The sequence below is a fragment of the Homalodisca vitripennis genome, unplaced genomic scaffold, assembly GCF_021130785.1.
Source record: "Homalodisca vitripennis isolate AUS2020 unplaced genomic scaffold, UT_GWSS_2.1 ScUCBcl_7735;HRSCAF=15540, whole genome shotgun sequence".
Taxonomy (NCBI): Eukaryota; Metazoa; Arthropoda; class Insecta; order Hemiptera; family Cicadellidae; genus Homalodisca; species Homalodisca vitripennis.
The window spans coordinates 9,367-23,544 of NW_025783848.1; the positions used below are offsets into that span (position 1 = coordinate 9,367).

At 39.2% G+C, this 14,178-nt stretch overlaps 1 protein-coding gene across 1 annotated transcript; it reads right to left on the reverse strand.

Annotated features, from left to right (window-relative positions):
* Window positions 1-9,078: 9,078 nt before the first annotated feature.
* LOC124374280 lies at window positions 9,079-12,945 on the reverse strand. The gene is made up of 2 exons (XM_046832522.1): window positions 11,893-12,945; window positions 9,079-11,802 (listed from the first exon to the last, which is right to left on the reverse strand). The coding sequence occupies exons 1-2, from the start codon at window positions 12,943-12,945 to the stop codon at window positions 9,079-9,081; spliced, it is 3,777 nt and encodes a 1,258-aa protein (XP_046688478.1).
* Window positions 12,946-14,178: the final 1,233 nt, after the last annotated feature.

Consider the following 14,178-nt stretch of genomic DNA (forward strand, 5'->3'; position numbering starts at 1 on the left):
TTCGATTGCTTAGCGAGAGGTCTTTACAATCGAAAGGTTTCTCTCGATTGTTGCATTCGTTAAGCCAATTTGTTATTGTTTACTTTTCACGAGCCTGTCTCAACCTGTTTTTCATACTTCCGTTCCATAATACAGGGTGATTCAAAACTAAACGGCAATCTCTCGAGAGCTTATTCTATAGCTAAAAACAAGTAAAAAAGTTCATATAACCATATGCCCGGAAACGCTTCGTTAGCGAGTTACGCCTAGCGAAAGATTTCGCCCGGATTTCAGAACCCTTGGTGAAGTCAGGCCGTATAAAAATGGTAAAGGTAGTTACAAAGATACAAATACGATTGTTTTTTTATGTTTTTATATCTGACAAATTTATTAAAATTCGTCCCAGAGCTGTAAATGCAATACTTTCAGAGATATCTTACGTAAAACACAAGAATTGGTGCAAAGAAATAACACATTTTTGTGTTTAACGTAAGATTACTTCCATAAATGTTAAATAAAGGTCATTCTTTTCTTAAACAGATTTGGAGAACATTTAATTCTGAAAAGATTCATGTGAATTACTTAGGAAAAAAATTAATAATAGGTATTGAAATTTAGCTTTATTTAAAAATAAAACAGACGCACAAAAATGCATATTCTTATCTGCATAAAATATTAACTAATGTTTAGGTTGTGAGTAACAGCTGATCATTTATTCAACACTTTTTATCGTCATATTTTCTTTGCAAAGGTTGGCAATATCAGCTGATCAACAATTAAGTTCATGAAGTAATATTTGAATAACCTTTATGGAGGTTTTTGTATTGTGGCGTGTGAAGATTGTATTTTGTGAGATCCTGTGATTACTTGGAAATATTTTATACAAGGGTATAAAATATATTATTAAATATTTATTTTTTAAAATATTTTATTAAATATTTTTATAAAAGTGTATGTAATTATCTTAGTAAATAATGGCAGATAATGTAAATGGTATGTATTCGTTTGATGAGTATACGGACATGATACTGATTTACGGCAAAGTTAACAAGAATGGTTTAGCTGCAGTTCAGGAATATCGTGATACTTTTCCACATCGAAGAACACCTGATCGCAAAACATTTGAAGCTGTGGAGAGACGACTTAGAGAAACTGGTAGCTTTAAACCGAAGCGAATAGATACTGGTCGTCAACGTAGCGCAAGGAACTATAATAATGAACAAGCAATAATAAATGCTGTAGAATTATCACCAACCACAAGCACCAGACGATTATCACGTCAGTTAAATATTTGCCAGTCAAGCGTATGGCGGACACTTCATGAAGCACAGTTGTACCCATTCCATATAACACGTGTTCAAGACTTATTACCGCAAGATCTTAATAAACGGAAGATGTTCTGCGCTGGTTAAGAAGAAATTGTTTACGACATCAGTATTTTCTTCGGCGTATTCTCGTTACTGATGAATCCTGTTTTACTAGAAATGGAATTGTAAATTTTCGTAATACCCATACTTGGGCGTACGACAACCCACATGAAACTGCGACGAGGCATAATCAACATACATTTTCAGTCAATGTATGGCTTGGTGTTCTGGGTGATAATTTGATTGGTCCATTTTTCCTCCCTAATCGACTTAATGGAGTAGCGTACTTAAATTTTTTAAGAACAAACCTGCCTACCCTCTTGGAAGATATTCCTGTTCAAAACAGAATAAATGCATGGTTTATGCACGACGGAGCACCTCCACATTTTTCTAATGATGTGAAAAACTATTTAAATGATACATACGGTAGACAATGGATTGGTCGAAATGGACCAGTAAAATGGCCACCACGTTCTCCTGACCTCACGCCAGCAGACTTTTTCTTATGGGGTTGGATGAAGTCAATTGTTTATTCAAAACGGATTAACACCATAGAGGAGTTACGTAATCGCATTACAGAGGCGGCAGAAACTATCAAGAATGCTCCAAACGTTATGAAACGCGCTAGAAAAGAGTGGATTCGTCGTGCGAAAACGTGCATTGCTAACAACGGAGGACACTTTGAGCAACTATTATAGGTGATTATTACAGTTTTATAAAGGTAAATACATTTTATGTTAATGTTCAGTCTAGAATAAATGATCAGCTGTTACTCACAACCTAAACATTAGTTAATATTTTATGCAGATAAGAATATGCATTTTTGTGCGTCTGTTTTATTTTTAAATAAAGCTAAATTTCAATACCTATTATTAATTTTTTTCCTAAGTAATTCACATGAATCTTTTCAGAATTAAATGTTCTACAAATCTGTTTAAGAAAAGAATGACCTTTATTTAACATTTATGGAAGTAATCTTACGTTAAACACAAAAAATGTGTTATTTCTTTGCACCAATTCTTGTGTTTTACGTAAGATATCTCTGAAAGTATTGCATTTACAGCTCTGGGACGAATTTTAATAAATTTGTCAGATATAAAAACATAAAAAACAATCGTATTTGTATCTTTGTAACTACCTTTACCATTTTTATACGGCCTGACTTCACCAAGGGTTCTGAAATCCGGGCGAAATCTTTCGCTAGGCGTAACTCGCTAACGAAGCGTTTCCGGGCATATGGTTATATGAACTTTTTTACTTGTTTTTAGCTATAGAATAAGCTCCCGAGAGATTGCCGTTTAGTTTTGAATCACCCTGTATATTGGTTTGCACCACTCTCCTCTCCATTCCAGTAGTTTACTTTATAGTGTTTAGTCAAAATGTAAATTATAATAATTCTTCAAGCATTAAGATTGAGTATATTATCTTAAATTATAATAAATAGCTTATCTTGGTTATTAATTTAAAATATTAAATGTTTTTATTTTGTACAATGTTATTTTTTGAATGTTTTACTGTTCATACGTCATTATTGTAACGTGAATAAGCGTTTAATGTAGTATAATGTTAAATGTAGCTACTAATATAGTAATTCATTAAAACAACTCGGAATTCAAGTCAGTAAAAAAAGTAACTAAATTAATTTATTTTTCAGTTAAATCCTTCTGTCGATCGGCAAACATATCTCACTTAGAATTTCGATTCCCTAATAAAATAATAGAATAGATCGTACACGTAAACGAAACAATCGCTAGAAACCTCTCGGTAGGAACCTCTCGTCAAGCGTTTATGGTGTATCGCAAAAACAAAGTTATGGATGATGGAATCAAACATTTCGTTTTCATAATTTCGTCAAACACTTCGATTGCCCGGTACGAGAAGAGATGTTGTGTCGCAATGAAACAATCGCTAGGAACATCTCGGCAAAAACCTCTCGGTAAGAACCTTTCGTTAAGGGAATCACAATCGAAATGTCTCGAGAGGTCCAAACAATCGAAACGTTTCGATTGTAACATCTCGTAATCGCGCATCACTACTTTTTTTTATTAAAATGTAAACAAATTATTTGAATAGTTGGTAAATGTTTAAATTGTATTATGAAGAATGTTATTGGGATGAACATACATGTTCCAACATTTCTCTAAGTATTGTTGTATATGTTGTTATTTACTTTAAATAATGAATTTATGTAATCTATTTATAGACAGGTAAAGGATATTGTAAAACTGTGGAGTTGATTCCACCTGGAACAAGTCCACATTACTATCCTGAAAAGGAGGGCCACGGAATAAGCACCGTTTCTAGAATACATACACGTACAGTGTTGCGAACGATTGTTGTAACTTAACGTAATTTCAAATGCTTTTAAGTTAAAAAAATTATTAAGTTATTTAAAATTTGGAAATTGTTTGTTTGATTGTAAAATGTTTATCAAATTTTGATCTGCCATTTTAAAGTTGTTTCTGATTCTTTTGAAACATTGATTTCTTGCATATTCGTATTCAGAACAAATAAAAAAATATATGCTCTAATGTTTTCATAACCTAAAGTGCACTTCAAACATTAAGTTGTGAAGTACTGGGCGATTCTAAAAATATTACTAGTTGTTTTTTTTTTTTTATAACCGAACATGTGTTAACAATTTCATATCATTTGAATTTGACGTTTTTGTAAAATTGGAATTTTTGGGAATAGAATTAAAAAAATGTTTTGTGCCATCTAGCTTTAATTTTTACTGAAAATATGTGTTAAACTTTTGCAGATGAACTATTTTGAACATTGATAGTCTGTAAAATGAACAAAGTCAGAATAATTATCTAAGTTATAACTATCGAATAGAATAAATAAAGAATTGTTATATTTAAAAATATGTCATTTCCTCTTGTATTTGGTATATTTGCACCCCAATTAGATGGTGAGCATTAAAATCCCCACCAAGTAAAGACAACCTTTAACCTTATTAAATATTTGTTGTTACAAAACATGTCTGTCAACTTTACTTGAAGGCTTAAAATAATATATTTTAAATACATACGCATATTCATTACTTATAATTATCTAATTCAATTCCAATTAACTGTATGATATTGGGATTGTACCTTGCTATAACGGTGCATGAAATTGACTTATGTAATACTTTTAAAACTCCTCCATAACTGTCTAATCTATTTACATGTTTTTCATATTGTAATAGTTATCTTCGATGTTATCACTTTCTGTTAATGAAGTTTCTTGAATTTATGCTATATGAATATTGTTCTTAACAATTTTTGTATAAATTCCAACCATTTAGGTTTAATAGTGATTTAGGTTTAAATTTAAATCGTTTACCATATTTTCCCAACTGTAAAAAAAAGTTTTTTTTATTGAAGTCTGTACCTTTATTTGTGTTTCGTATCAGTGTTTTACCAGTAACACTACTAGTAGTACTACTACATTTTGGATGGACTTTCTAAAATTCAAGCGGAGCTAAAAGGTCACCCAATTGTTTTTAGGTTAAAATGTCAGAGTTGTAGACTGCTCATAATTTTTACTCAATTTTATGTTTAAACAAAGCATACATTTGTTCTCTATCTTGTGATTTGCATTCATCAGAATGGAAGTTTTCTCCGCATTTTCCACATAGCCTATTGTTGCAGAGCTTACTAGCTACATGGCGATAAGCAAAGCAACCATAACATTACTTAACCGAAATATTAAAAGTAACAATTTTCATCCGAACCTAATTTGATTTTTTGTAGTCTGGGAACTATCAGGTTCAAAAGTAATTTTGACAAAGTACGTATGTACCAGTTCATTATTGACACGTTTTTTGATTAGTTGGACTAGAGTAAGAATAATATTCTAGTACCTTTCTAGGATTTCCTCTTCAGATACATCTCACTCCACATTTATCACGCCTACAGAAAATTTTTTGATGGAAGGTACAAATCCACTGAACTGTGAATCAATTAAGCTGTTGGCAGCTTCATAATTTTCAGATATAACCGAGTTTATTTTCCTGCTAGGTGAAGTGGCAGTATCATTGTCTTATCAGGTGCACAATTGAGTACATTACAGTGTGCCTGACACGATCTCTAAGCACGATGGAGCAACCGAAATTTCGCCACATAACGTGGCCACAGTAAAAAGGGTTGATTCAATTTGAGTGTTGACCTACCATTTCACCCATTTCAAGGTGTCTCTGATGTCGTCTTTATATATATATATATATATATATATATATATATATATATATATATATATATATATATATATATAAAGTATTTGAAAAAAAACTGTTTTAGACAGTATGATCTTTGTGTTTAGATGTATAATCGTCTCACAACACGAATTCTAGCTAGGACCGTTGAAAAACTTTTAGCGCTTTTTCAAAAGCCGTTAGTGCGGCTCATCGGAGAATAGCGGCACTAACAGCGATGTTATCGTTGCTATAATAAAGCCAATTAACACAGCGAAGTTGTTTCGCATAAACTTTTTTATTGTAGGAGGAAAATATTAACAATTAGGGCAATTAACATTGCTTTACTGTAGTATTGAAAACTGAATAAAATTTTTGCCAGAAATAGTTTTACTTCTCCTATTTATTAGTTATGGGGGTGCAGATGGCCGTCGAACTTTGGACGTTAGTAAGACATAGCGGGGGTTCAAATCCTGTCTATGACAATAGCACTTTTATCAGTTCCATCGACCTCTTCTTATTTTATTTGGTAAGATTCTCACACAGGCCATTGGCCCATGAGGACGGGCAGAATAAGACAAAAAAAGATAGTGTTTTGATTAATACTCAACGGATTAGTGGTTTTTATTATAGATAGCAGAATTATTTTTATAAATTTAACTTTTGCTTGTATTGTCTATTTTTATAGATAAGTAGCAATATATAAAGAAATTGCAAGAACATATAAATAAACAATATATAGAAGAAATTATTGAGCAAATAAGGAAAAAGGATAAATCGGAAGCAATAAACATCAAAATCCTTATATGTGTATGCTATACTGATGCTATACTGCTATGCTATACATTTAATCTGAACAAATTTAATGCAGGAGTAAAATTAGTTTATAGTTAGACATTCGGACAAAGAGCCTATTTTGAAGTACATAGAAGGTACGGTATTTAAAATTAATACTACTGAAAAGTCAAAATAAGTAAAAAATGTACTTACAAAGTAAAACTTGAAATTCTTATTTAATGTTTTATAGGAGTATGGTATTTTAATTTTTTTTTTTACTCAAAAGTAACGTGACCACATATAATATACGATTTATTATTATCAAATTTGCATGCACAAAGCAAATACGATTAAGACTAAATTCAAAACGAATATCACTCATATTAAAAATAATAAACAGAGTGAGTTTTATGTCCTGGCACACCTCAAATTTGCATTATTGGATTTATTTTTTTATTCCCTTTAAAATGAGGGGTCACATGGTAGGGGTTTGTATTTGAAAATGTTTAGTTGCCCCCCTTTACCCCCCTTTAGAAAAGGGGGGCAAAATTTTCAACAACTTGAAAAATTAAAAAAATATGTTATAATAGGTAGGGTCAAGGTTTCACATAGATATCTCGGGTCGTTTAAATTATATCCAGGTGTGCCACGACATAAAACTCACTCTGTATACAGAAAATACAAAGCAATCAATAAAAGAAAAGATAATAACATATGTCCAAAGGCTACAATCAAACAAAATTCTTAAACTACAGTACTCTTAACACACAGAAAATCAGTACATTACACTCCTATCAGTATTCTTTTATTGATTCACAGTTCTATACATTTCAAGAATAAACTCTTACAATCATACCACTTTTCCCCAACCACCCCAGCAATGCCCGAGACCTAGGACGTAACAGCCGCGATCATCCGCTCAGTGAAATACCGTTTTAATGACGCCACAAATAGGGGGGGGGGGGGTGGCTGGATATTGAGGTGATTTGAACAGGCAGGGGCATTCCACAGTCGCCAAGCCGAAACTGTAAATGACTTATCATGTGCAACTGTTCTATGGTTGTTTTGTGGGGCATACGCAGGGCGCAGGTGGTAAAAATTAAGTGCGCTAGAAGCATATGATTTTAAAAACAAATTTGAAGTACGGTATCCTTTATGTTCACGTCTAGCACACAGGTAACTGTTTTTAGAATTTGCGTTAGTGTGTAGGACAAGACAGTTACTGATTTTATTATTGTAAATTTGTCATAAAATATGTTACAATAAACGTAGAGACCTCTAGTTTGCATTATTGGATTTTTCAACAATTTGAAAAATTAAAAAAATATGTTATAATCGGTAGGGTCAAGGTTTCACATATATATCTCGGGCCGTTTAAATTATATCCAGGTGTGCCAGGACATAAAACTCACTCTGTATAATGTTATACTCGCTTTCGCTCACCGGGGGGCTCCGCCCCCCAGGCCCCCTTAGGGGTGTTACTTTAAGTTCGGGTTCGAGATCAATTTAGGTATTAGCTAATTTTCTATTAGTACAGGTTTGAAATCAGGCAATTTTTTGAGAGTGGGTAATTTTATCAGACTCAATTGTATTTGGGGTAGATAGTAGTTGTTCAATATTCAGGTAGGGAGAAAAAGATAGGATTTCAGTGAAAAAAAGGTGAAGAGGCTGATTTATGAGCTTGATATCAAGGATATTATAAACTATTGCATTTGATCATTTGAAGGTAATAGAGATGGTGGTTTTAAATGAAGAAAATGCTTTTGATGGAATAAATGGGTGGTTGGAATTTCAGTACAAAAATATGTATGAATTTTGAAATGAGTAAAAGTAAGTTGGCTGTTTGTCGGTTAACCTACGCTCAGGCATTGAGGTTAGCGTATTCAGTCTCGCCACAGGGATGCACAAAACGCAGAGACCATGTATATGTACACATTTATAACAACAAGTAGTTTATTAAATCAGCTTTGGTTTTAAGTGCAATAGTTAGTTATGTTTATGGCATAACTTATGGTTGAATGCAATGGTAGAACAGGTTGTTAAATTGTTAAAGTATTGATTAAATATGTCAGATGGTTGATGGCATGAAAACACGATGACTTAGACAATGTTAATGAATGGTGAATTGACTTTGAGGTAAAAGAATTGGGTTTATTTTTTAGGATGAAAAGAATATTGCTGTTTAATTAATTTGTCATTATTCGTTTTAAGCAAAAGAGATGGTTGATTTTGTGTGTGTGTTGAATATGAATAGTGGTTTAAAAATATAGAATAAAATGTGTTTGGAATTTTGAAAAGAACAGAAAATCAGTTGTTTGCCCGTCGGTTTACCAACGCTCAGATATTGAGGTTGGCGTATCCAGTCTCGCCACGGGGAGGCCGGCAAACTTAGAGACCATATCTATTTACATATTTACACAAAACGGGGAGTTTTATTCTGGCAGATCCCCTTGCCTACTGCTAATAAAGTCATCAGGGAGTTTTGGTAAAGCAGTTCCCTTTGCCTACTGCTAATGAAATCATCAGGGAGTTTTGGTAAAGCAGTTCCCTTTGCCTACTGCTAATGAAATCATCAGGGAGTTTTGGTAAAGCAGTTCCCTTTGCCTACTGCTAATGAAATCATCAGGGAGTTTTGGTGAAGCAGTCCCCTTTGCCTACTGCTAATGAAATCATCAGGGAGTTTTGGTAAAGCAGTTCCCTTTGCCTACTGCTAGGTCAAATCACGACGGGGAGTTTTTTTTTAAGTGGCAGATCCCCTAGCCTACTGCCGAAGACTTAATCAGTGTTTAGAAGGAGCTCGTCATATACAATATTCTTTGCATAGGCGACTCCTTCTACTATTCTGTCGTCTGGTACAAGAACGACGATGTCGTCTGGACGTCTCACTCTGCTCAACAGGACGTAGAGCTGGCCATGAGTGAAGCAGTCCGTTCTCAGGTCGACTCCGACGTACTCAATTGTCTGGCCTTGGCTCTTGTGACCAGTCATGCAGTACGCCAACATGAGGGGGAACTGACGGCGACAAACCCGGAGCGGCGATCCTTCGGCAAACGCGAACCTGAACGTAATCCGGGGAATTCCGATAGGTTGCGTGTTGCCGATAAGTCTGACGGTGATCAGTCGGCTGCTGATCGCCGTCACAATGACTTTGGTGCCGTTCACGAGTCCATCACCGATATTTAAGTTTCTCATGATTAAGCATACGGAGCCGACCTTGAGATGCAGGACGTGATCTGGCACTCCTTTGCCAGTGGCCTGGTTGAGGAGATTTACGTCCACATCCAGCCCGTCGTCGTCTTCTCTGTCCACGGTGTCCGCGCTTCTCAACTCATGAATGCGCCCGTCCATGAGGTCTAGGATGCGACCGTTGATCTCCTTGACGTTCACATTCAGAGTTGAGAGTATTGCCCGTCTCGCACAAAGATCAGGATCTCGCAGAACACCAGGAGGAAACACATCCGTTATTAAGTCCGCGAGAGAAGTGAGGCATCTCACCCCAGTGAGGGGAATGAGAGACTCTCTCTCGCGGCCTTCTCCAAAAAGTAAAGGATTTATTGTTCCATTGCCTACTCCAAGGAGGAAGTTGGAGTAGTCAATGGAACCACTAGTTCTCTGGGGTGTCGTCAGGGAAAATAGTGTGAACAGTCGCCACAGATGTGACGCCCGAAGTGACACGCACGCGACATCAGCTGGTGTGCGAGCCTTCTCAACGACGGGCGCAATCTGACGGAAGTCCCCGGAGCAGATGAAGATCTTATTCCCGAATGGCACACTACTATTCATGAGATCCCGGAGGGATCTGTCGATCATGTCGAAGATGTAGCGGTGTGCCATCGGGGCCTCATCAAACACAATGAGCTGTGCTGCTCTGATGAGTTCTGCTCGCTGGGACCCGTTGGTGATGTTCCACACACCTGTGCCGTGACCTAGGTCTAGAGGGAGTCGGAACATGCTATGTGCTGTTGTTCCTCCAGCCATGTTCCTTGCAGCAATCCCTGAGCTAGCCACGGCGAGTGCAACCTGTCGACAACCACGGACATACGCAAGGATGACACGAATCAGAGAGGTCTTCCCATAACCCCCGGGACCGTCCAGAAATATGATTCTAGAAGTGCGTCGGTCACGGGGGTTGAGAAGCAGAGAGCGAACGTACTCAAACACACGGCGCTGGTCTGGGGAGAGTTTGGGCACCCAGTCCTCAACGATGGTTCGCTGGAGGTTCTCGCCGTAGTTGAGTAGCTCTCTACCTAACTCAGTCGTGTCATCCTCGACGTAGGGGAGTCCATGATCTTTCAAGCACGATCCCTGCTGGCGGAGGCTCCGATCGATGTCTATCAAGGTAAGTTTCACCGCCAGTTCAGGGTCGAGAGGGTTCCTTTCTAAGTGATCCTCGCTAAGGTGGTTCTTGAAAGACTCCCACAGAAGAGCAGCGGGAGCTCCCATGTTGCAGAGGATCACGAAGAAGGAACGGAGCCTAGGTCCAGTCATAAACGTAGATGCCTCGCGCAGCGCGTGATTGTATTCTTCTTCGTCTTCCACCAGGCCGAGATTGCGGGCTACGTCCTGAAACGTCCGGCAACCAGGACCGCCACGAGCCAGAAGATCAACGTAACCACGGCAAGGTGTAGACATAAGTAGAATACGAAGGTAGTATTGTTCTCCTCGGTTGGGAGAGACCCACATCAACCTACATACCTTCTCACCACGCTGGCGAGTCGTTACAAAGTGATGGCCATCGGGGTGTTCGTACAATTCCGCAGTACGTGGGCGCTTAGTGTGCACCATGAACTTCTCGTAAAATGTCTGGTACGTGACATTGTCAAAAGTTTCATGGTGCGGGCGATTGAAGTAGACCATAAGCTTGGAGCTTGCTTGAGTGACTGCATCAGAGAGCTGTCTCGGCCGAAAGACAACACTTTGTTTGCCCTCTAAATGCACGGGAAGACACTCAACGGTGGGCTCGAGCTTTGACACAGGAAAGTCGAGAAGACGCCAGCATGCGTCGCTGGCACCCACCATTCTCTTCGTCACGTAATGCTCGACCTCATCCTCTTGTTTCCCCAGGGGAGTGACGGTTACGTTCTGGAGAGAACCGCCTTTCATGAGGTACTTAAAGAGGTACTTGATTACGCGACGAGTAGAAGCAAGCTCCAAGTTTATGTGCGCCTCGTATTTGAGCAGTAATGCGGAATTGTACGGAACGACCCAGCCATCATGCACTTTGATCTGTCTCCTCCGTGATGTGATAAAGCCTTCGTTTGTGTAGTCTCGTTTGTATTGGACGAACCCCCTCTCGTCCCCGTGGGTGGTTTGGCAGGCAGGCTTGGGGTAGAACTTGTTGCAGTGCCCCTTTGCAGAGTCCCAGCACAGGAAGTCGGTGCGGTGGTCAGTACCACATGGACCATGAATCATGTGTTTCAGCACCAACTTCCTGAGTCTTCCAGCGGCTTCCTCCTCCGAAGGGATGTCTGCGCGTATTACGGAGTCAATGTCACGTGCCTGTACCGGTCCATCGCCGTCAATTTTAAACACAATGTGGGCATGAGGAAGGCCCCTCATTTGCATTTCAATGACATAGACGATGTAAACCGGACGGCTAAACATTGCTCCGCTGCGCAGATCTCGGAGGAGTTCGCCAAGTTTAATCTGGAAGATTCTGCAGGCTGTTGAGGGGTCACTGCGCCCGCTGTTGTGAGGGCAGGCCTTCTTGTTTTCCTCCCAAGTAGCACTGAAGGTGAACGTCAGGAAAAACGTAGGTGAACCCAGACGAGACACAAGGCCCATTGCGTTCTCGTAATGTACCTTCATGTATCTGGGTCCACCGGTAAACGAACTTGGGAGGTAAACTTTTCCAGCCTGCACCCCACCCTCACCCAAGACTGTTTCATCGCGAGTGATGTCGCCTAAAACCTGCCCACCAGCTTGCCTACCCCGTTGAGCTTCAAGGAGCTCGTCCAGTGGTCCTATCCTCAAGGAATTTTGAGCAGCAGAACGCGTTTGGGAGAAACGAATAAATCTTAGACGCTCCTCCTCGTACCTCGCGAACATCTCGACCTGCCATGCTTGAGACAGCCTGCCGAAATGCGAGAAACGGGGATCGGAGAGGAGGAGACATCTAGAGTAATTGTATTGTGAAAGTTTCCCCCCGTGGTTGTCTAAGCGCCCAATATGCCACCCTAAATTACCTTGAGGATAGAGCAACGGATATTGGAAAGGCTCCATTAAGGGGCTAAAGAGGTCAACGGAAGACGGACGCCTATCACTCTTCTTCCAGATGGTCAATTTTCTTGGATCAGTTATGGTGTCTTCATTGCTCAATACAGCGTGCACTTCAATGCCTGTTTGCCTATCTCCAAGAACAGGGCCATGGGTAGATCTGCTGGTCACTTCAAATTCCAAATGAGCGTTGACTGAAGGCTCATCACTCAATCTACGGAAATCATTGATGAAAGGATTACAGGAAAGAAGATATGTATTAATTTCATCAATGACTTCTGAGTTCAATGATCTACCCATGGCAATGTTTTTGCGCTCCTCGCCATCATCTATGTACAGGCGGCACCGGTTCACAAACTGGACATCACCTCCCTTGGTCCTAAACTTTTGACCTGGAGCGTCCAGACTGTGAACCTGGTGGTACATCTTACCTTCGATCTTAAAGAAGGCGAGGCCTGAAGGATGACGGTACCCCCCAGTCACCTCGAGAGCGCAGAAGGCAAACAAGTCATTGTAGGCACGGGCTCGTTCGATGAACAGACGGTTAGAATAGAAACTGGCGTCCAGAGGAGGTAAATTATGGACTTTATAAGATCCCTCACCGCAACACCATTTCTTCCTATCCTTCTCTTCATCGAACAGCCTTGCATGACAATGAGGACACTTTGAAATGTTTTCGTCCCATAAACTTATTTTTTTTAGTTTGTAAGAATTAATATAGACTAAATTATCTATTTTCCAATACGCCATTGGGCCATGTTCAACTACACGTCGTGCTAGTATGTTGGAAATGTGCCTTAATTCTGTCAATTTAGGATTTTTTATTCGAAATATTTGTACTTTTTGTAAATTTGTGTCAGGATGTTTTTCTGTATAACGCTGAACAGCACCCCTGTGAACTTCAGGATGCTGCTCAGTGTAGCGCTGAACAGCATCTCGATGGACCTGAGGATGTTGCTCAGTGTAAACGCTGAACAGCATCTCGGTGGACCTGAGGGTGCTGCTCAGTGTAACGCTGGACAGCATCTCGGTGGACCTGAGGGTGCTGCTCAGTGTAACGTTGAACAGCATCTCGGTTGACTTGAGGGTGCTGCTCAGTGTAACGATGAACAGCATCCCTGTTGACTTGAGGATGCTGTTCAGTATATCTTTTCACTGCGTCCCTGTTGACTTGAGGATTGTTTGAGGAGTACTTTTTCTTTGAATTTTTTATCTGCTCCTCCTTAGTGGTTGAAAGAGTTTTAAGGGCGGCCACGTTTCACTTTTTTAGGTCTAACCCGGCCCCCTTTTTAACTGGAGCACAGACGGACATGGTACTTATTTCTAATGGCGGTAAAGATTCGACAATGCTTAAACAAGTAGAATTAGGATCTTTGATTATTGGCTCAGGAGGAGAGGACACTGATAGCGTAGGGAACATATCCAGTCTACCCGTGCGCAGCATTTCAGCCAAATGGGGGCGCATTGATGGTATATCATAGCGCAGTTTGGCTGGGTCCCGGCCAAGGGCAAGTGAAGTAGCATTAGCAATGGCGAATACGCCGCAGTCAAAACCGTTTTCTTGCCTTTGGACGGGAATAAATGCTGGAACGATGGATAGGTCCGGGAACAGAAGGGAGAGCAGCTTAGTTTGGTCTGCAGTGAGGTGGGCACTGTTCA

Excerpts from the sequence above, each read along its gene's own strand:
- LOC124374280 (XM_046832522.1), bottom strand. The coding sequence starts at position 12,945 with ATGTACCACCAGGTTCACAGTCTGGACGCTCCAGGTCAAAAGTTTAGG. Across the intron at positions 11,803-11,892 it reads GAGCAATGTTTAGCCGTCCG|GCACGTGACATTGACTCCGT; the intron begins GTTTACATCGTC and ends GGACCGGTACAG.